The sequence below is a fragment of the Thunnus albacares genome, chromosome 11, assembly GCF_914725855.1.
Source record: "Thunnus albacares chromosome 11, fThuAlb1.1, whole genome shotgun sequence".
Taxonomy (NCBI): domain Eukaryota; kingdom Metazoa; phylum Chordata; class Actinopteri; order Scombriformes; family Scombridae; genus Thunnus; species Thunnus albacares.
In genome coordinates, this window is record NC_058116.1 from 1,041,583 (window position 1) to 1,064,491 (window position 22,909).

The window sequence follows — 22,909 nt, forward strand, 5'->3', positions numbered from 1 at the left end:
TGTGTTTAATTGACTGGCATTTAGTGCTGGAAAGTAACTGAGTACATTTACTCAAGCATTGTGCTTACGTACAATTTTGAGGTACCTATACTTACTTGAGTATTTCCATTTGATTCTACGTTATACTTCCACTCCACTACATTTCAGAGGGAAATATTGTACTTTTAACTCCACGACATTTATTTGAAGCTTTTAAAATACAAAACATTGTTAAAGATGAAACCAGTGGTTTCCAACCTTTTTGGCTTTTGCCGTCTTACAAAAAGCAGTGTGTAGTCGGGGTCACATTTCACATGTCTATAACAGCTCCATTAAATAGTGATTTTTCCCTCTAAATTCTCACATGCTTTCATTTCAATAAATGTTCAAATGATCCAATATTTCAGCAAAAATCAAAGATTAGAGAAAAAGTCCAAAAACTGAAAACAGATTTGTGTATCAGAACTTTGTTTTTTTCTTCTTTCCTCTCCCATTAATCATCTCACCACCCCTCAGATTTATCTGCTGACCCTTTGGAGGAACCCGGCCCCTAGGTTGGGAACCACTGGACTAAACTAGCTAACTGTATATAAAGTAGTGTAAACTAGCTCCACCTCCAGCAGCTACAACAGTAACATGCTGCTCTAACACTGATGCTTCACTATTAATAATCTAATGATGTCATATATAATAATATATCAGTCAGAGGGACCAAACCACTACTTTTACTGCAATACTTTAACTACACCAAGCTCATAATACTTATGTACTTTTACTGTAGTAGGATTTTTCACGTGTAATGGAGTATTTGCACATTGCTGTTTGGTACTGTCCCTTTAGTAAAAGATCGGAGTACTGCTTCCACCAGTGCATTTACCATGTGTTGTAATAGATAAACGAGTAAATAAAAGTCATGTGTCGATGACGTGTAGGTAAACAAAACCTGAGCCAATCCCAGAGGTGCACCTCAGTCAGCTGACATCAGCTTCCGGTAATGTAACGTCAAGAGTGTTGTCAAAATGGCAGGACACGACCATCACCACAACTTATCTCTGTGTTTCTGCGATTTAATGAGGTAAATGTCTTCTCACAGTCTCTCGCTTCTTGCACTAAACTGATGAAATCTTCTGAAAGCAGAAGATTTTGGACAGAAATAAAGTCAAGTCTCGGGGCTTTGTGTGGTGACAGGACAGCTAACTGTAGCCGAACTAGCTGGCACTAAAGAGCCTCCTCTTAGCCGACCCGTACTCCGCCTTCAGCTACCGTTCTGTGTCCCCTTTTCAGGTTGCTGTGGTCCTTGGTTGTGCCCTGCGCCTACCTCAGCCTGCTCCTGACCCTTCTGCTGTTGCTGCTCCTGCTGGGACTCCGCATGTGGCTGCAGGGCCGCCAGAAAGCCCGCCGGGCTCAGGATGGCGGCCCGGCGGTGGCTTTCTTCCACCCGTACTGCAACGCTGGAGGAGGCGGGGAGCGGGTCCTGTGGTGCTCCCTGAGGGCCCTCATGCACCGGTATGCAGCTGTCTGTCCAGATACAAAGTATGCGGACACCTCTATGCGCATACTTTGGTGTACTTTTGTTCTGGGTCGTAGTTAAGCCTACACAGCTTCACAGTTTTTCATGTCTGTCTTAAAAAAAACAGTCAGTCCGAATGAACATTGACACATGTTTTTCTTGCTGTAATCATTCCTCCTGTTCATACTGACCATTAGAAGATCCCTTCATAATGACCTTACAAAATCCACTGGCCTTATTGAGTCCTGACCTAGACCCCATCCAACACCTTTAGGATGAACTGGAGCACTGACTGTGAGCTAGAACTTATCACCCAACATCAGTCCCTGCAGCCAGGTTCCAACATCTGGTGGAAAGCCTGAAACCAGAAGAGTGGATCTTTTATAGCAGCAGATTAATTATGATTTTCATCAATCACATATGACATAATTGTCAGGTGTCCACATTACTATTGGCCATGTAATCTGTGTCGTTCTATGTATCTGTGTACATATGACTCCTGATGAATTGCAAACATGACTGCATTCAACTTGCAACTGCAACGTACCTATACACATCAGGGTGGTATCCAGCTGTGAGCCATCACAATAATGAGGTGAAGTTCATAATTAGAAGCCAATCACATGCAACAAAAACACATCAACAGTATTTAATCAAAGATTAAAGATAGTCACACAGCTAGAATAGAATAAGAAGCAATAGAAATAGTGGAAACCACACAGAAACCAAATGCTTAAAAAGGCTAAAGCCATAAGACAACAGAAGCTCTCATTTGCCACCATAAAGTTCACCTGTGGCCTCATGAGCAGATTCTTGAACAGCCTGAATTCTCCTCCAGTAAGTGTACTGTATTCTCGGGCTCAGTAAGTGTACTGTAAATGAAGACCTGAAGTAGTATGCATCTCTGAAACAGATGTTTGGTTTCCCCCTCAGGTACCCTGGCGTCTCGTTTGTGGTTTACACAGGCGACCAGGGAGTGACTGGTGAGCAGATTCTTGAGGGAGCCAGCCAGCGATTCAACATCACCCTGCCTCGGCCAGTCACCTTCATCTTCCTGCATCACCGCACGCTAGTGGAGGCCACTTCTTACCCTCACTTCACCCTGCTGGGCCAGAGTGCCGGCTCCATGTTCCTTGGTAAGGGTGGGCCTTTGCTTTTCCGTCAGAACAAGGTTGTCATGTCATGTCATGTGAAACATCCATGTGAGAGTTCATAAATGCAGGTATTACATTCCAAATAGCTTAAATGATTTCACAAAATCCAGTCAGTGCCTGGAATTCTCACCAGCCAAACATTATAAAGTTTATTTGATCTTTAGCAAGTGAAGAGCCATCATTTGGAGATCCTTTTTTCCTATAGATGGAATGTGGTTAGGGTTATCCCTAACCCTCTGTAAGGTTTGCTTGTACCAGTGTTCCAAGTCGGATTCAACAAACTCTCTTAATTGCTGGAACTTGTCGTAAATCACTTATTTCAGCCTGATGAATGTCACCTGTTCATTGGGGGGGGGGGGGGGGGGGTTCATGAGATGTGATCATTAGCATAATCAGCTCCCCTAAAATGACCATACAAGGCTCTATGTTACACTCTGTTTGAGGGCAAGTTTCATTCACAAAAAAACTTCTCAAAGAGGAAAAACACCGCACAGCTTCAAGTCCTGCTTTCAGAAATCAGAAGACAAAAACATAACAAATGTAGGAGTGTCTGAAGTGTATTTTTACACGCATAACTACACTGTGTGTTGGGCTCTGAGTGCTGCACTTAACACACACACACACAGAGGACTGTTGCTGCTCTACTAAACATGCTGCTTTCACCACACAGGCTGTGTGCACACTGTTCTCCATCACTTTCCAAAAGTCAGGGGAAGTCATTTGAGATCATTTGTGAGCTGAATGTCAGAGATGACCTGCGTGTGTGTGTTGTGCAGGCTGGGAGGCGCTGATGGCTTTTGTTCCTGACCTGTACGTGGACTCAATGGGCTATGCCTTCACACTGCCAATCTTCCGCTACCTGGGAGGCTGTAAGGTGGCAAGCTATGTTCACTATCCCACAGTCAGCACCGACATGCTGTCTGTGGTCAGAGAGAGGAACCCCAGGTAACATTGCACGCACACACACACACACACACCTGTAAATCAAAATATTGTGGGAGACACTTTAACATTTTCTTACTTGGAATTTTCCATCAAAGGGCTTTCTGTTGGTGAGATTGTCTGTTCAACTATGCTGGCTATTACTGCTCATGCCAACTTCTGTTTATTTCCAACAAATCAGGAAACTTATCTAACTTATATAACAAGAACTCATCTCCTCCTGTGTAACAGCTTCCAGACAGTCCAGGTCTGGTGGTTGTATCAAAAAAGACACAGGCAGACAGCAGCGTTCTGCCACAGTTAAAATTGTCATTATTTCTGCTCCATGTATTGTCTTACAGTTTAGTCTGATCTCAGCATGATGGAAACACATCACTCTACTGACAAAGCCACAGAGGGAGAAGTGATGCTGATAAATCCCGGCATTTTTGATCTTTTAAAACCACACAGAGCTTCCGTCTCCTTCTGTCTTCCAGGTTTAACAACGCTGACTTCATCTCTAGAAACCCTGTGCTGAGTGCAGTCAAGGTGGTGTACTACTGCTGCTTCGCCCTGCTGTATGGCCTGGCCGGCTCCTGCAGTGATGTCATCATGGTGAATTCCACCTGGACGCTGGGACACATACTGGCTTTGTGGCGCTCCCCCAGCCGCACCAGTATCGTCTACCCGCCCTGCGATGTAAGAGCCTTCCTGGATGTCCCACTAGATGAAGAAGATGAAGAGGAAATGGAAGAGGGCTGGGAGGAGCTTGGACGAGAGCTGGGGAGTGAAGAGGAAGCAGGAGGAGACAGGAAGTGTCACTCCATCGTGTCAGTGGGTCAGTTCCGGCCTGAGAAGGACCACCGGCTGCAGATCAGGGCATTTCGCAAACTGCTGGATAGGAGAGGAGAGGGGCCCGGAGGGCGGGAGTCCCTGAGGCTGGTGCTGATTGGTGGGTGCAGGAACCAGGAGGACGAGGAGAGGGTGCTGATGCTGCGGGGACTCTGCCAGGAGCTGGCTGTGGAAGACCGTGTTGACTTCAAACTCAACGTGCCCTTTGAGGAGCTGAAGAGAGAGCTGGTGGATGCCACTATCGGTCTACACACCATGTGGAACGAACACTTTGGCATAGGTGACACACACACACACACACACACACACACACATAATACAACCACATATTGTATTCATAAAACCTACTCTGGTATTTTATTCATCAGTTATTTCAAGGTGCCTGAACAAACAGACTCAAGCAGAAATAATATCACTATGTAACATAACAACGCTGAATAAAGATGATATGAACTACAGGTGATGGTGATGACAGGATACCTCTAAAACTAATCACCAAATTCCACTGAGATTAATGCTAACATAGCATGCTAATTTGTTTATGTTAGCATGCCACATGTTAACATTTCATGCTTGATGTCTCCAACATTAAATAACAAAAAGACATTATAGAAGTAAATAATCATTATTTAATATATGTGATATAATTATGAATGTTTGAAGTAATCAAAGTAAAGTGTCATTCAGACCAAAGCAGCAGCCAAAAACATAACTTCTCTGCCCTGTTTGTCTTGATTGACTGACTGAAAATATATGAAATAAAATATTCATCGGTCAAAATGCTGCACTGAAATAAAAATATTCTGGAATATGGACATTTTGAAATGGAAACAGCTGAAATGAAATAATAATTTCCTGCATTACACTTATTTTTCAAAAAGCAGGATAACATAACATTTTAATTTCTATTTATTTTATGGTTATGATATATTTGTCTGTATTTAGTCATAAGATAATGTATTTCATAGTGTCTTATTCAGGCTTTACAACTACATGTTTTAACATATATGTTGACAGTCTGTTTTACATGTCAGCATGCTAATGTGCTAAACATGACATGCTAAATTATAGCATGTTAACATTCTAACTGAGCACATGCTGAGGTCAGTTAAAGGACAGGTTGACAGTTTGTCTTATAACAACAGTCAGGTGTCCGTATGAACAGTGAAAGAGGTTTTCCTCGCTGTAATCATTCCTCCTGTTCATACTGGCTGTTAAAAGATCCTTCAAATGTGCTTTCAATGAAAGTGATGGAGGCCAAAATCCACAGTGTGTCCACACAGTTATTTCAAAGTTGATGTGAAGCTTATATGAGTCTTCATCAGTCTGAGTTAGTCATATCAAGTGGATATCTGACACATTTACAGTCTTTTTAGCATCAAATTCCCTCTTTGTGTTTCCTCGGACAGTGTTTCCCTGTTGAGCTGTGGTGGAAGTATAGTAACAAATAGAGGAACTTTGGCACTAAAAAGACTGTAACGTTGAAAGATATCTACTTGATTTGACTCATTTGGACGCTGAAGCTTCATATTAGCTTCAGATAAACTTTTAAATACATTTATACACAGAAGGAGGACTGTGGATTTTGTCCCCCATCACTTCCATTGTACATTGAAAAACGATGTTTTAAGACAGACTTGAAAAATTGTGAACCTGTCCTTTAACATGCTAAAATTCTTAACATTGCATGTTAAATGTAAAATGCTTGCTATGGCACATTTGAACACTAAAATGATCTGCACTTTGAACTGAAAGTGAAATGTTAATGTTAGAATGCTGAAGTTTAAGTTAAGATTTAATACTAACATTATGTTGCTTACCTTTTTAGCTTGTTTTCCTTTCACTGAATTATGTACTAGATTCTATTATGTTGCACTGTTTTCAAAATACACTACCTCTGATAACGTGAAATACATCACCTCCGTGCAGCTGAGGATCCTTCCAGGAAATACTCACAGATGAGTGATTTCAGTAGTAAATGGTTGTGCATGAGATAAGCTGATGTGTCCATTTCTCCTCTCTGTAGGTGTGGTGGAGTGTATGGCTGCAGGCACCATTGTTCTCGCCCACAAGTCCGGTGGTCCAAAGCTGGACATCGTGGTGCCATATGAGGATGGACAGACGGGCTTCCTGGCTGACAGTGAGGACAGTTATGCTGCTGCCATGGAAACCATCCTGACGTTGTCACCAGCAGCTAGACTGGAGATCCGACGTAACGCCCGGCGCTCCGTGGAGCGATTCTCTGACCAGGAGTTTGAGGTCTGTTTCCTCGCCGCGATGGAGTCTCTGATGAGTAAATTGGAGCGATGAGGACGCAGAGCTTTATTGGTCTTTTTTTGTTAAATCCACATATGGAGTGGAGCAGTGAGGGTCATATCTATGCTTTTATTACACGCTATTATTATAAGTGTGACACAGTGCCTCATTCGCAATTAAAAGTCACCAGACAGAGACATGGAGGAGCAACAAAGATGAAGTTTTGTACCATCTAGTAGGAAATGGAAGCAGTATCAGCAGATTTTCTTCCACAGTTGTCAAACCTTGCTGTTTGGCCTCTGACTGAAAGCTCGTCTAATGAGACACCATCAACAGGGCTGATTGTCAACAGATTGTTAAATGCCCCATGGAATTTAAGACTCTGAGAAGTTCCAGTGACCCAGCTTTGAAAAGCAGATGTAGTGCAACTCAGTTAGCTAAACATTAAAGTCATATTGGGTTTGCCATGAAATAGTGAATGTTATCTGTTGATATGGACAGTCAACTGTCCATTTTCTTAGTGGGAAGTCAGGATTTACAGGTTGTAATACTTTGAGATTTTGGGAAACACTTGTTTGTTTTCTTACCAGGTGTTAGATGAGAATATTATCATTATTATTAATTTCATACCTCTGTGATATTTGTTCCAGGAACTGTTCAGCCAAGCTGAAAGCAGAGGAAACTGGTCAAGAAATAGCTCCAGTATTTTACGCTAACTGCGCATTAAACTTCCCTGTGTCATTTTCTGTTTCTACATGTCTTCAAATACAAGAGTCAACATGTAAATCAGACAGCTTTGGAGTTGTTCAGAGTATTTTAGCCCCACTGGCGGCATGGCTCTATGGATGGTGATGTCTGTCTGTCTGGCGGTCAGTCCACCACAGAAATATATCAACAACTACAGGATGGTTTTTTTTTTAATGACATTTTGCACAGAAAGTCCCCAGAGGATGAATCCCCTGACTTGTTCTCTAGTGCCACCATGAGGTTGATATTTCTGGTTCAGAGTGAAATATCTTGACAATGATTCATTGGATAGCTCAACAATGAAATTTTTACAGATATTGAAGTTCCCCAGAGGATACAATCTAATAATGGTGGTAATCACAATGACAAGCTCAACTAAACACGTCCTTGATTGATGTCTGTCTGTGCCGGATGCAGAGATGAAACTGATATCCTCAGAGGAAGACAGCAAAAATACATTTCCAAAAATGTTTTCTTTAAAGGCTTTTAATTATATAGAGAGGAGAATTTTCTTTAAAAGTTACATTCCAAACATCTGACTACACTGATAGATGCGTACCATTTGTTATGTGGAAGTAATTTATATAATATTAGGTGATTTTGATTATAACTTTGTTATAATGATGGCATAATCTGTTTGTCAATTACTGACTGACTCCTAAATAGATGTGAAGGGGTTTGCAATGATATTTTTCTGTTTTGTTAAATCAAGAATGTGTAGATTGAAGAAGCAATTAAAACGGCAGTGTGTATGGGTGATGGTGATGGTGATGGCCAAATATCTTATTTAAATGTTTCACTTCCTGTATTCCTGTTTGTGATGAGGTCCAGGCATGGAAATATGATAATGTGTAAAATATTAAAGAGTCTTCATTTTGAAAGAGGCACTACTACGGAGTGAGATTTGTTTCATAATGATTTGTGTGAACAGATCGACAATCTGTGTGTAAATGTGTGATTTGTAAATATAAAACACTTTCCACAAATACAAAAAAAGGGGATTTGTAAACTCACGAAAAAATTTTGCAAATCTAAAACAGATCTGCAAATACACAAATTCCACAAATAAAAAAAATATCTGTGAATAAATTAAATTAATTTACAAATAAATGAAAAGCATTTGTGCATCTTCTGTTGTATATTATGTATGTATATTTATATTATGTATATTATCTAGCTCACACTTTCGTATACATCTCTGTTTGAGTATGAAAGGCACGAGGATGCTTGTGGGCAACGTTCAGTTCTCTAAAGCGCTGGCTTAGCTGCTTCTTCAGTTAGCAGTTATCAGCCACCTCATCCTTCATATTTTTCATTTATTCTTTCAGATGGATAAAAGTCACAAAGCACTTCACATCTTATTAGTAGTGTACTCTTACTAATGTAGTTGTAATGTCTGTGTTTAGTTCAGTTACATTGTTTCAGTGAGGCTACGTTAAGTGTTGTAAGATATGACAAGTGACAGCACCCTGGTGAAGGTCTTTGATAGAATGGCTGTTGGTGTTGATAGTTGTTTTGGCTCAGAAATGTCGTATTGTAGTTTTATTGTTCATTGTTAATATGTAGATTACACTAAACTAACATTAGCTACTGAACCGGCACCCGTTGCCATGGCAGTAAACAGTAAACATTCATGCTGGGGGAGCTAAATATTTTTGTGAGTTCACAAATCACATTTTTTTTGTATTTGTATTTGTGGAAGGTGTTTATTATTTACAGATAACACATTTAACAAATCTCACTCCATACACTACTATTGAAGTCTGTCTATGTAGAGACTCCCCATTTAACAGTACTGCAATAAATACAATCATCAAACACTTCTCATTGTTTGTTGTGTACTGTGGCAAGAAACAGAGTAAACACAGTGTTGTGATGTCTTACTGCACCTTCTGTTTAACAATCTTATCTGATTAATGAAAGTGAAGGAAGGGGGGCAGACAATCCTGTAATCAGGCTACTTTGTGCAGTGATTGGTGGGGTGTGAACTTTGCTCCCAAGCTCTCCTTTTTCATTCGTCATACAACTACTACTGTCAATTTTTGTGTGAACAACCGAGTGCAACAGCATGAATGCCCTAGGGCTGGGCAATATCACCTAAAATCAATATCACAATTCATTGTTACATTTACTTTGGTAACAATTAATCAGACAATATCTTATGAAATACATCTGTGTATTTGTTATTTGGACTGAAAGATGAAGAGAAAATTGTGGATTGTATATTACATATATAGTCCTGTGCAAAAGTTTTAGGCACTAAAAGTAAAGTGATGATGTATTCAAAAATAATGGCATAAATAGTTTTTATTTATCAATTAACTTTATATAAAGTTGAGTAAACAACAGAAGTAAATCAATATCTGCTGTGAGCAGCTTTGCCTTTAAAACAGCAGCAGTTCTCGGTACACCTGCACACAGTTTTCAGGTACTTGGCATGTCGCTTGTTCCTGCATCTCGGGGAAGTTGCCACAGTTCTTCTGTGGATTTAGGCGTCTCAGCATCTCTTCGTGTAATCCCAGACTGACTCCATCATGTTGAGATCAGGGCTCTGTGGGGGGCCAGACCATCTGTTGCAGGACACCTTGTTCTTCTTGTCGATGAAGATAGTTCTTTATGATTCTGGCTGGATGTTTGGGGTGATTGTCATACTGCAGAATAAATTTTGGACTGATCAGTCACTTCCCTGATGGTGATGCATTATGGATATGAATCTAAACATCTAAAGTACCTAAAGCTATTGCACAGTACTGTATTTATTTACCATATTCAGCAGTTAAGAACACTAGGGACAGGAAAATCAAAGTAACACGTCTCAGTTTAACATATCTTGCTACTTTCTACTATCAAAATAAGTAATTTCATAAATAGATTTGAATAATACTTATGACTTCTGTACACAGTACAGGAGGTGTAGCGTCAGCAGCACATTCAGGCACAGTGTTGAGTGTAGGTCATCTGTGTTTTGGAAGCACCCAGGGCCCAACACACAATCACTGCAGTTATGCGCATAAATGGAAGAAATTAGGATATAGGATGATTAAAATGAGGTTAGTTAGAGAGCCATGATGTTGGTTTCAGTTACTTTCTGATTAACTGCCCGGCCCCTAGAGGCTGTCCAAAAGTTTATACTGCTATCTCCATTTGTACAATTTACTAGGTTGTGCGTCTCTGTGACAGCAGGCTTCTGTGTTGAACCCTGCATTTAGATCCTTCCTACAAATGAGTTGGTTTTAAGCATACTGAGGCCTTAAAACCAGCTACAACAGTGAGAGTGGCTGGCCAAAGAAACAAAAGTTCAGTTCAACACCGTTTATCAAAACATATTGTATGGATCCTTTAGGTCTAACAAACGTGTTGAATGTATTTTCATCCTCATTGCATGGCTGATTTTTTGACTGTGTTATTTACATCCGTGTTCTCTGGCTAGCAGTCAGCTACCGTAGCTGCTACTCTTCATTAAACTGCTGCTTCATCTGCATGCCTGTGCAGTGCAAGTTGCACAATCCAAACAAAACAAGGACGCAGTCATTAAAACATTGCTCTATAGCACTACTAGTGGTCAGAAACTCCACAGGATATCTTTAATTTACAAACCAATTAACACTACAGTCAACAAAATTATCTACCAGCTCCCAAGTTTCAGCTTCTTCATTCAAATGAAGGCAGTTTTGTCAACATTCTTCTTTTGTATCAGCAGTTCAGTGTAGATTTGATTGATGAAGTTAAATAAGGAGTGGAGAAACATTCTATTTATAGCTGTCTTGTTGCAACTCACTCAGAATAAATGACTGAATGTTTGGGAGCACACAGGTAGTCTGATGCTGCTTTTTTAAAGTCTTATCATCTACCTGCTACTCGTCTGGACACCTGCTGCACCTCCATCCTCACTCTGCTCCGTTCCATCATCCACTGCTGCCTCCTTCTCTCTGTTCTCTGCCTCATCTGAGCTGCTGTCCTCCATGACAAACAGGTTCTTCATGGAGTCTGCCACCGCTTCTCTCAGCTCATCCTCTGACTCCTCAAAGTTCCTGATAAGAAACAGGAACTTAAAATGAGCTCACTTAAAGCAGCAGAATGAAAGTTAGGTTCTACAAAGTATTTCACAAAGGCAGCCATAATCTCATTTAAGGTTATCAGCTGGAGGAGCAAAAAACTGTGGAAAATGGGATTGTGCAAATGTGGGCTCCTGCACTGATCCTGGTACTGCTCTCCAGATGCACACTGCGAGTGACGGAGAGCTCATAGATGCAGTTACAGTGGGACTGAAATGATAACTTGGTGGTCTTGATTACAAAATATTTCATTTGGCTGCAGTTCAACTCCAGCGGAGATAAACTGTTAGGCTATCACTCAAATATCATAAAATCATTATATTATAATGTTTAGCATATATCAAATTATTTTTACCGCTAGGTCTGGACTATATCAACGCTATAGGGGAAACACTGACACTGCATGTATTAGGGCAGAATGTGTCACATCTGTAGCTGAAAAACAGGCGCAAAAGCTGCAGTAAATCTGTGACTTACAGCGTGAATTACATGACCTCATCCATTTTAAAGACATCAAAGTGTTGACTTACGTGTCATCATCATCTGACCTCGGCTCTGGACGCTCTTCATCCATCTCCACATCAGAGTCCTCCTCCTCCTCCTCCTCCTCCTCCTCTTCCTGCTCCTCCTCCTCTCTCCTCTCCTCTTCTTCTTCCTCCTCCTCCTCCTTCCTCTCCTCTGCTCTGTCCTTCTCTGGCTCTGAATCTGACAGTAAAGACAGTTCAGTGTACTGTTTTTTTAAAGCAGTTGTTCTAAAAACTGAGATGTTTTTTCTTGGGCTTCTATGTTCTCTCTTCTGACATATGGTGTTCTGCTGCTGTGTTCACTGGTGATCTGTCAGATGTCAGCGTGAGTGAGAGAGTGGTATCTGACCTGCAGTCACTGAGTCTAGAGTTGATGATGTGAGTTCAGCCTGAGCAAGAGCATTCAGGAGGGTGTTGGGGGGGCCATCGAGCCACTGCCTGCGACCTGCCGCCTCCTCACCTGAGGGGACATACATGGGTCATGCAACGACATATAAAGATCCAGTTTCTCAGCAGAACTGTTGAATTTCTCCTCAGATATTTTAAGCTGGATGTGATAACTTGACACAATAGCGTCACCTGGATAGAAGGTGAGAACTCACAACTGCATGCTGTTTGATAACAACGTTAGACTATAAATTAGCATTGCAGGTTACGATGCATTGAGACACATGCAGACATTGTTTTTTTTAAAAATAATTTCAAATAATTCCCTCCTGTGTGGCAGCATCATTTGCACCAGTGTAATGTCCAAAAGATCATAGATCAGAGAAGACAATTCTGAAGTTAAACCTGCAATAACACTTGGAGGCAGCAGGAACAATTAGCTATTTATAACACTGACATATCATCACTTTTTAAGTTGATATATTGAAATTGTTAGCAAACAGTTGCTAATTTCCACATCCAGCGGCTGCAGAGCAACATTATCATTCATTTGGAGTCGTGTTTCTGTCCACCTGGTGAATGTAAGTCCAATATTCACTCTCTTTTAGCTCTGTTTTTGCTCTCTACCTGAGGGAAATATTTGGCTCTTCAGCTGCTAAATGCTCCACTAACTTCACCAGCTAGTCGCCAACTGTGTCTGCTGTTTGGTGCTGAGCAGGTAGTGTGCAGTGGGTTTTTAAAGCTGAAAACAGCTTAGATTATGAGAGTGGTGAGAGTGAACCACAACAATAAAGGCGCATAAAAACAAAACAATGAGCTTCAAGACACTGAAATGCTGTGCAGAGCTGAGGGGAGCAGCAGATATGGTGATGGTGAGTTTGTCATTATGATCAATAGATTTCATATTACACTCAGTTATTGGATCCACTATTAGTATAAAACTATTGATTATAGATGCTTTAAGTTAAGGTAAATGCTTTGTAGAGGTCAACATAAACAGTGGTAAAATTATAAGTTAATATTTTTGTGGAGGTGGGCATGGTTGGTGTTCAGCTGCAGGACAGAGAGGTGTGGAGGTGAGTTGATTGGCACAGCTGGTGCTCCTTGACTAATTGTACTCTCCCTTTCAAATGCAGTAGCATGCTGGACCTCAGATGATTGCTGCACACCACAGAGACAGAAGACATGCTGGCTGTCAGATATTGTTTGGCGAAGCCTGAAACTACTATATAATGTGGGACTGAGTGACTCCAGTCGTCAGCATTCAGCTGTGTTACAGGTGTACTGCACCTTGTTCAGCCTCGACCACAGTGTTGTTGACAGAGTTGACATCCATGTTAGCGAGTGCATCCAGCAGAGTCTGAGGAGTCCTCTGGCTCCATCCCCTCCTCACCTCTGACCAATCCCTGAGCTTCAACTCCTCTCCCTCCTGGAAGCTCAGAGTCTGGTTCAGGGGGTCCACTTCCTGTTGGAGGCGTTGGGGGCAGAGTGAGAGACAGAAAGAGAAGAAGAGCAGTGAAAAAGAGACAGAGAGAGTTGAAACTTACCTCCTCCTCCTCCTCCTCATGTCCTCCATCACTCACCTTCTCCTCCTCCTCCCATTGTTCCTCTTTCTCCTCCTCTGCGTCATCGTCATCTAACCGGATCTCAAACATGATTCCCCTCTGCAGAAATGACAAGCAACAAGAGCAAATGACAGGATGGAGTTTATCCACAGGGACATGTAAACTCATCTTTTTGTTGTTTTGTAATGTTTTTTTTCACTAAAATAGTGCTACCAGATGAGAAGCGTTCAGGTGTGTCTGACTCACAGTACAACTGAACAATTACATTTGAACAAAGTATTTTAATTTTGTTTTTTGGTGTAACAATGGATGACAGACTGACATGTAAATCTCATATAGCATATGTAAAAACAAAGGTGTCCAAGATTATTTCTGTTTATGTATGTTTAAGTATGTGTTTGATTATAAGGCAATGCACATTCTTCACTGTTCCCTTCCTTTGCTATATTTTAGTTGGTGTATGGAGGTGTGGGGCAACACGTACTGTAAATGAGCAACATAAAGCCATTGTTTATATTACAGAAAAGAGCAGTAAGAATTATACATAAGGTGGAATCAAGGGAACATACCAACAGACTGTTTATTAAGTCAGGACTAATGATTTGACTAAAGATCTGGTTGGGTTACAGACATTATTAGTTATGTACAGGGAGAAAAACAGAGATTGCCAACAATTTTACAGAGGTTAGTTTGTTTTTAGCTCCAAGTACAAGGACCATAGAAGGAAACTGAATTTTAAGCATCAGTATGCACGGACTGCTTTTAAAGCAGATTTGTATTTCAGTATGTGGTGTCAAACTGTGGAAATCTCTGGAGAATGACTTCCTGGGCACTCACACCAAGACAATTATGAGCAGCAGCGGGCACTTTGGTCACTGGCTGCTTGCTGCCAGCCCTCTAGGAGTCGTCAGCAGAGGGTGGGGTCGTTCAAGCAGCATTGCAGACATCGCAATTGCATCACAATCTTTCAGGTTTCCACTGTGTATTACTTAGTAACAATAATGTACCTGGTCTATATTTCTGTCATTTAAAAGATAAAAATGCTGTTTCACTTTCAAAATTACGTTGACAAATCCGGGAAACTGGAGAACACAATGATTAATTTCTCTTCCATTGTCAATATGGAATAGAACAGATGTTTGCTAGGAACTTAAGTACAATGGTTGCTGTGGGAAGAAAATCAAATCCCAATCTGCAAATGACTGCTGCTTCAGCATCCCTGCTAATTTGCATAAAGTTAAACTGCTCAACTTCAACTCCTCACTCTTGGCACTGGCATTGTGCTGCTCACTGCTGCCAAGGCGTCTTATGAATCTTTGGATATGAGTGCACAGTTTAAGTGTTTTTCAAATATTTTTCAGTTCAAGAAAATGTATTGAGAAACATAATGAGATAATATGAAGTTGACAAATAACAGCTTTTTTTAGTTGACTGTAATATCTCAACAACTATTGGATGGATAAAATCTGGTACAGATATTCCCTATAGTCCCTACAGAATAGTCTAATAATGTTGGTGGTCCTCTCACTTTTTCACATGACAACAACAAAAAATATTAAAATAGTATGTTAGCGTCACAGGAGAAGGACATCATGTCAGCAGTTCAAATGATATCAGCATGTTATTGAAGTGTGCCAACAACAGTGATGTATTTTCCGGCATGAAATGGAAAGTTTGTCCTGAGATTGCCACAAGAGGAGAAGTAATGGCATCAATAAATCCAAAGGGGTCATCCCCTGAGAGCAAGTATATCCACATTGGAGCTATCAAGAAATGCTGTCTTACACCAAAGAGTATTCAGATCAATTTAATTTTTTTCAGGTAGTTGACGGGGTGAAAACTGAGCTGCAGATAATTTTGATCTTATTTGGGATACATTATGTTGTTCCTGAGTAAATATTCAAATAGTCAGAATTTGGACAGAAATTGGAATTAGTGATTACAAGTGATATTACCAGACTCTTCTGTTAAGACATCACCTCTGACTGACTGAACTGAATATTTAGTTGATGTAATCTCACTTTGTCTTTGTGTTTTCTCTCCAGCAGTCTCCTGTGCTCTCTGTTCTCCTCCCTGATCTTCCTCAGAGCTGCTTCAATGTCCTGCAGCACAAATGAGACACAGGAAGACACACTGATATCTCTCTGATACACCACTGGTCTTCTCCCCAGGAAGCTCTGTGAAGAGCCCCCACATGTTAAAGGATCACAGGAGTTCAATCAGGATCACACCTTTTATCAGGGTCCCCACTCATTTTTAAAACATTCAAACAACGTAGAGACGGGTGCATGTGTTTGTTGTTCAGGGAGCATTCAGAGCTTGTTGGATGAATATGTCCTACATGGTTTATTCTGGAACAACTCTGAGGCTGTTTTAATAGTTTTTTGACAATGCAGGTCTATGGCACAGACACATAAGCTTTATGTGGCTACATAGACAATACCTCTTATGATGAATTGAGTACTGGTCTTATTAATCATTTTAATCCCTTTAGAGTATCAGTCAGTTACAGATTTCAACTACACATGTTGGTGTGACTGAGTTTACTGAGTACAAATACCATTAAAGTCAGAATAAGTGTGACTGAACTGTTTATATGTCAGCATTTACCTGTGCAGGTGGGGCTTTCTGTTGCTCTTTACTATCTGCAGGAGGTTCTGGCTCTCTGGGTTTCTCCACCACAAAGGTTCCATGTTTATGTTGTGTGTTTGGCTGATCCTGACAGATTATATAAAGAAATATGTTAACATCTCACTCTGTATCATTTTTATGACAGGTATGAATTCAGAATGACTAACTAGTAACACACATTTTTGAAGAAACACCAGTGATACCTTGAGAAGAGAAGTGAATGAACTGTCACAGAAGAGAAGAACCATGTACCAGTACAGTACTGAAATGTCAGCTGACATTTAGGATCGGCCTATCACACTAATAAGCAAGCCAAGCAATGGATGGACTGTGGAATGTTGAGGTCTGCAATCTGTGTGATTGTGTCCTCTAAATTTAAAAGAAGGCTTTTGAAATGAGAGAGACCATGTGGCCTATTTTGTTGGTATCGTCATCATTATGTTTATTATTTTTTCATTATCTTGAAATGAGGACATGAAAGGTACAGAGATGCAGCTTGTGTGTGTACCTCTGCTTCAGCTCTCAGCCTTATCTGTCTCATCTCCTGGTGATACTGCTGTCTGATGACATCCAGCTGATGCAGATACCCCTGCACACACACACACACACACACACACACATATTAAAGGGGAATTCCACCAATGTTTTCAGGTGTTGCGGGGTGCTATTGCACATGTGAAAAAAGTTGTATGCAGACTTTTGAGGCTCCAGAGGGAGCTGTGTGAAATCTGATAATTGCCTTAAGTGAGGTTGAGATGCATCGTGGGTAATGTAGGAACCAGGTTTTGACAAGGAAGAAGAATGTGTGGAATAAGACAGACAATATCTCTGGTTTTGCTGCTTTGACTGCGATCCTTTTGTAAACTGTCGATCATGAGCCTGAAAAAGGAGTTAAAGCAATGCTAAATCAGTGAAAAACTCTTTTAACAAATAACGCAGTATCTCAGTCTTGATGCCTGGAACTAGAGCTCTGATGGAAATTTCACACCAAATATTGTATCAGTAGTTTTCAACCATCTTGAATACTTTTTTTTAACCATTCCTACAAATTTCATCCAGTGTTCATTAAATATGGTACATAACATATCTGGATGACTCTGTGATGCTCTCCCTTCACTAGAATGGTGTGGCTCCTACCTGCTGTCCCTCCCGCCTCCTGTCCTGAGGTGTGTGTTGGTGTCGCCCCACGTCCTGCTCCTGACCACCCGGCTTCCTGTTGCACTCAGCTGTACATGGACGCAGACCCTGGCAGTCAGGGAAGAAAGCTCAAACATAAGAGTGGCTGTGGAATTCAGCACGAGAACCACCAGGAAATTAGTGTGACTGTTAAGGCTTCTGTAATTCTGTAATATATTTCATTTTTAATGATTTTATTTTTGATACTACCATAGGGGGACACCAACATTTGGAATTTTGTGAGTTTGTGAGTTTTGAGTTTTTCTATGTTAATGTTACTGTTTTATAATAATTTTTGTTTCCCCCTCACTTGGCTGGTATACTTATTTCTTATTCTGAACGTGGAAAAAACTTATTCTACTGTTGTGGCTCTGCATGGTGCCTCTGAGGTTTACAGGTTTCAGTCATGAGCCTATAGATTAAAAACTCTGCTGATACAGCAAGAGCAACTTCCAAAAACAAAATGTCTTTATATGTAGTCTTCTTTCTATATCCAGAGTACTTGCTTTCCTTAAAACACATCTGTCAGATGTTTTACTAAATGTGAATGTGTTGAAATTCCTCAGTCCTCAACAATCTGTTCTCTCTGTGTGGGATTTATCTAAATTTGAAGGATCTTCAGTGAGTTGAATAGAAATATCCAAATAACAAAACAGAGCCTGTTGTACGGTCAGTCACTATGTCTTGAGTGGCAGCATCAATTCCATCAGCAGACTGTGAAGCTGCTGAGCTTCATCATACCAGCTGTTTCTCTGCTCTCAGCTTGTACTGGTTGGCCTCCTGTCTCCTCTGTAGATATTGATTACGAGCTGCAGCCACACTGACAGACACAAACACAGGCAGAGAGAAGAGGTGAGTATGTGACCTCGGCGTTCCACACACTCAGTCACACAGGCCTCTTAGCACAAACCTTATGGGAGTAAACACAAACATTACTTTTTGTGATGAAGTTACACCATTGGTCGGACGGCCAAGTGTTGAAGTTTCCCCATTGGCCATTGTGCTTTCAAAATGATTCAGTATGAACAGTTTTCGATTATATCATCATCAGGGGGCATTTACAGCGCTTCCATAGTCATGTCCACAGCCTGCAATGTCCATGTCTGATGGTAACCAGGCAACATACAAATTAAAAGTCCTCTAGTGTTTTATACATGGTCCAGCCTTATACTAGGTTTTGGCCTAGTTGTTACCTGTTGTCTGGCAGAGGTTTGCATCTTCCAAGGCTTCGGGATCACATAGGTGTTTACCGTTTGCCAGGGATTGGAACATCTTTGCCTGGGGCAAGACCAATATTTTAATCTCATCATTAAAAGGTATTTCCACAGTGGACGCAGCGTACAGCTCGTACAGTGAAGAAAAGAACAGTGGCACCATGTTTGTAGTTCTGTTTCTGAAAAGCTGGGCACAGTTTATGGAAATACTGGAACGTTGGTTTCACCCCGAGCAAAGATGTTGTCATTCCCAGCAGACACCCATGCAATCACAAAAATACCTTGGAAGATGCAAAGCGCTGCCGAGTGACAGGTTAAACATAATGTTTGTATTTTCCCCATAAAGTTTGCACTGGGAAGCCTGTGTGGCAGAGTCATGGAGTGCACAGAGTGCTGCGATCACATATGGGGCTAGTATAACTAAAGACATGGTTAATATTGTTAATGTTATTTTAATTGTGTTGGAAACACAAGCTTCAAAAACAAGCTAAAGCTTATTGTTGCTTTAAAAGAATAGTTTTGTGAAATGCACTTATTCAATTTCTAGATCAGAAGGTCAACACCACTCTCATGTATGTCAATTAAAGCTGAAGTGCAGGACTTTTGTCTGCCCCTCCTGACAGTAAGTCAAAAACACTGTAGACATGCTTATGTCATAGGCTCCGCTGTAGCCTACTCCGTCACTACTGTTGTGGCTGTGAAAAGGTGGATAAATTGTTTTGAGCGTCACACAACCCCCGCGAAATGACTCACTTCACTTTTAGAATTTGATCCATTCAATTCATTAACATTTGGAAAGTCTAGAAGAACTGCACGATTAAATTATTTTATCCCCATTCAAGTTAGCAACTGGCAGAAGTCTCTGGTGCGAATGCTCTGCCCATAGAACATGCGCAGTATGCGTTCAGTTGGCTAGCACAGGAATGTTGCCACCGACACCAAAGTTAAAAATCTGGTATACTGTGAAATACAGAGCCTATTTACCTGACGGTTATAGGCTTGATCAGCATTGTGTGAACTTTTTTGGCAAGGGCTTGAATGTAATGGATGTTCATTTATATGTAAAAGTTCCACACTGCGGGTTTAAATATGACGCTACAACAAGCAGCTGGTTAGCTTAGCTTAGCATAAAGACTGGAAAAAGAGGGAAACAGCGGTTCCTTTGCAAGAAATAATGTGTCAGATAGCACCATGTGAAACCACAAATTGTTGTTTTTAGACTTTGGTACTGGTAGGAGGATTTTTTTATAAAAATTTTTTTTAACCTTTTTTATATCTGTTTCCAGTCTTTATACTAAGTTAAGCTAACTGTCTCCTGGCTTCAGTTTCATGTTTACCATCCAGATATTAGAGTGATATCAATCTTCTCAGCGCGAAAACCAATAAGCGTATTTCAAATCATGTTGAACTATGCCTTTAAATTAATGTGAAAATATGGTTAGCTGCTAGCTGTAGTTGCAGGTGGTGGCTGATGGGTAATGGGTCATGGTGGCATTCTGGTGTTTTGCCACTCACAGCTGGTATGGTTCCACAGGAGGAGCAGCATGGTCTTCACATTGCTGCTTCTCTCTCTCCTGAGGAGGGGGAGGAGGAGGAGGAGGAGGAATGTCCTCCTTGTTCCTCCTCTGAAAGGCATCCAGCTGAGCGTGGTAGTGCTGGTAGTGGCTCACTGGCTGCTGGCCAGACCTGCATCAGTGATACAAAGTCCAGGTCAAAACTGACACACAAACCTCACTGAGACCTTTTATGTCTGAATAGATTTTCACTCACCTTTGGTTCTGCTGCCCGGCAACTTCTCCAGCTGCAGGATAAGAAAGGGGTCCTGCTCTGTGATGGAGGGGCTGCAATTAGCAGTCACATAGTAATGAAAGAAAATAAAATAGAAATTAAGTTAAGAAATAGAATTAGAAAAAGATACAAGAGACACATTTTGCCACTTTCCTTTCCCAACAGGATCCTCTGTCACTTCAGTTTTTACCCAGACAGTACTAGACACTGCTCTGTTGTTCTGTGTTTGTAATCTGTGTTATCTTATGTTCTGTCTTATTCACTAATGTAGTGTCATGTCCCACTAATAATGAAAAAAGAACTCTTCAGCCTCTATGCTGCCCCTCCGATTTGGCTTAAAGCAAAAGGAGATCAAACAGTTGCAGCTGTTGCCCCCAAACTCTGCAACCATTGACCTCATACAGTTTTATGAGAAAAGATGAAGCTGTGGGCACTGCAACTCCCTTATGTTATGTTCATTTGTCTGTTTGTATTGAAAGAGCCAGTTAAGAACATCTTTATATTTGGTACATTTTTACATTGTTATCACATGTGAAATATTTTCTGATATTGTTGAAGTTGTTGAAGTATTCTGTATATTTTGAATAGTGTATGATAGGTGGACTAAGCTGAGGTTATGTTGATTTTTGCTATTCTTTCTTGAAGTGCTAGAATACAGGTATAAATATTTGAATTATTTATGACAGATGATAGTACTGTAAAGCTGACTAGTGGTGATAGAAAGATGTAGAGATGTCTTTTGACCATGTCATAAAATGTTATACAATGTAGAAATATGTAAATACATTGGTAATGAACCAGGCTGAGATGTAATTTGATGTAACTTGATGTAACTTTTGAATAAGAATGTTCATGTTGTGATCTGTATCTTTAAATAAACCCTCATTCAATGCTTTAACTTCCTCTGGAACTTGTAAGTAAACTAGTTTAATTCCCAAGAAAGTTGGATTTAATTAAATGGAACACAGGTGCAAACTAACATGCCTTGCAGACTAAGTGGTGTTGGAACTTGCTGTAATGCTGTAAAGCAGCCCCTACATGTGTTTTATTTACATCCTTCCTTCTGTTTAACACTCTGGAAACTTATTTTATTACTTTATAGGGGGCAGGAGTGTAGGGTCTGAGTGGAACTCTCCAGTCTGGTTTAGCGGGCAGTCTCTTCATGGCGGGCCTGGGCCTCTCTGCAGCTCTAGACTTCTGTATCTTCTCTGGATAACAGGAGAGTCTCAAATTAGAAAAACAAGAAGTGGACATTATCAATAACATTTATACAGGAGACTTAGAATGTAGTCTCCTGTACTAATATTTTTCATGTACACCCATAGGTGGCATGAGTTCTTGTTCTTTTCTCTAAAATAAGTGTTGGAAAATGCCAAAACAGCTCAAAGATGAATGAACTAGAATTATTCTAGTTTTGGTTTACCGTTCAAAGACATTGTGAACTTCCAGAACAGGGATGAAAGTTGAGACAAAGCGGTTAGGTAACCATCGTGAAGCAGACGAACAAGTAGAAACAGACACTCCCTCAATGATTTAAGACAGGCAACATTAACTTTGGGTTCTGATGTTACCAAAACACAATGCCTGCCAAGATGTGACACAATTACAATCAACCCAATCAGGATTCAGCTCGTCTCCCATGGAGACCGAGCGATACAGCAGAGGAGAGAGTTGTGTTCCCTGCAATTAATCAGATGAAGGATCAAAGCCAGTAGCAACAGTAAGGAACCCTGCTGAATGTGCTGTCATTTCACCACCACTGAGTGGCGCCAGAATCTGCATTCAACACATCTGATGACAACTGAAACCATTTAGCTCTTTTCACTGTTGTTGGGCTTTATGTAACTTGTGTGTTATATATGTTATGCATGTGCAGTGTTACCTGGTGCGTGTGCCGCTCCTGCCCTTGTTGTACAGGCCCGTGAGGCTGGAGCTCTGTTTTGATGTAACACTGTGTGGCTAAACTCCTTCTGCATCACCTGTGCACACATGAAGACACACATGTTAATACATCTATACTTATGAGGATCCTCACTGAAACAATGCATTCCCTTGCCTCCAATTTTAGCTATTACAATGACATAATTGTGTGAGCTGTGTGGTTTGGCAGAAGTGGAAATTGAGTCCCATTTTCCTCTGTACTATGTATA

General features: G+C 40.8%; 2 protein-coding genes across 10 annotated transcripts in view; one reads left to right on the forward strand and one right to left on the reverse strand.

Moving 5' to 3' along the window:
* Positions 1-960: 960 nt before the first annotated feature.
* On the forward strand, positions 961-8,303 carry LOC122992724 (GDP-Man:Man(3)GlcNAc(2)-PP-Dol alpha-1,2-mannosyltransferase-like). Its single transcript, XM_044366613.1, has 6 exons — positions 961-1,054; positions 1,264-1,485; positions 2,423-2,625; positions 3,420-3,588; positions 4,062-4,696; positions 6,443-8,303. The coding sequence occupies exons 1-6, from the start codon at positions 999-1,001 to the stop codon at positions 6,724-6,726; spliced, it is 1,569 nt and encodes a 522-aa protein (XP_044222548.1). The 5' UTR covers positions 961-998; the 3' UTR covers positions 6,727-8,303.
* Positions 8,031-22,909, reverse strand: part of LOC122992722 (serine/threonine-protein kinase Nek5-like) — a 30,760-nt gene continuing 15,881 nt past the window's right edge. For 5 of the 9 annotated variants that reach the window (XM_044366611.1, XM_044366604.1, XM_044366607.1 and 2 more), the window contains 15 exons: positions 22,642-22,738; positions 21,855-21,967; positions 20,742-20,812; positions 20,487-20,657; positions 18,499-18,577; positions 17,719-17,826; positions 17,090-17,170; positions 16,561-16,668; positions 15,972-16,052; positions 13,933-14,049; positions 13,676-13,850; positions 12,348-12,458; positions 12,005-12,179; positions 11,271-11,450; positions 10,077-10,415 (listed from right to left, as the gene is read on the reverse strand). In XM_044366611.1, coding sequence (XP_044222546.1) covers positions 10,304-10,415; positions 11,271-11,450; positions 12,005-12,179; positions 12,348-12,458; positions 13,676-13,850; positions 13,933-14,049; positions 15,972-16,052; positions 16,561-16,668; positions 17,090-17,170; positions 17,719-17,826; positions 18,499-18,577; positions 20,487-20,657; positions 20,742-20,812; positions 21,855-21,967; positions 22,642-22,738 — 1,779 coding nt within the window. In that variant the 3' untranslated portion in view covers positions 10,077-10,303. The other 4 variants (XM_044366605.1, XM_044366610.1, XM_044366609.1 and 1 more) reach the window with 4 other exon arrangements.

Coding starts and splice junctions, on each gene's coding strand:
- LOC122992724 (XM_044366613.1), top strand. CDS start 999: ATGGCAGGACACGACCATCACCACAACTTATCTCTGTGTTTCTGCGAT. Junction 2,626..3,419: donor TGCCGGCTCCATGTTCCTTG/GTAAGGGTGGGC, acceptor TGTGTTGTGCAG/GCTGGGAGGCGCTGATGGCT. Junction 3,589..4,061: donor GTCAGAGAGAGGAACCCCAG/GTAACATTGCAC, acceptor TCTGTCTTCCAG/GTTTAACAACGCTGACTTCA.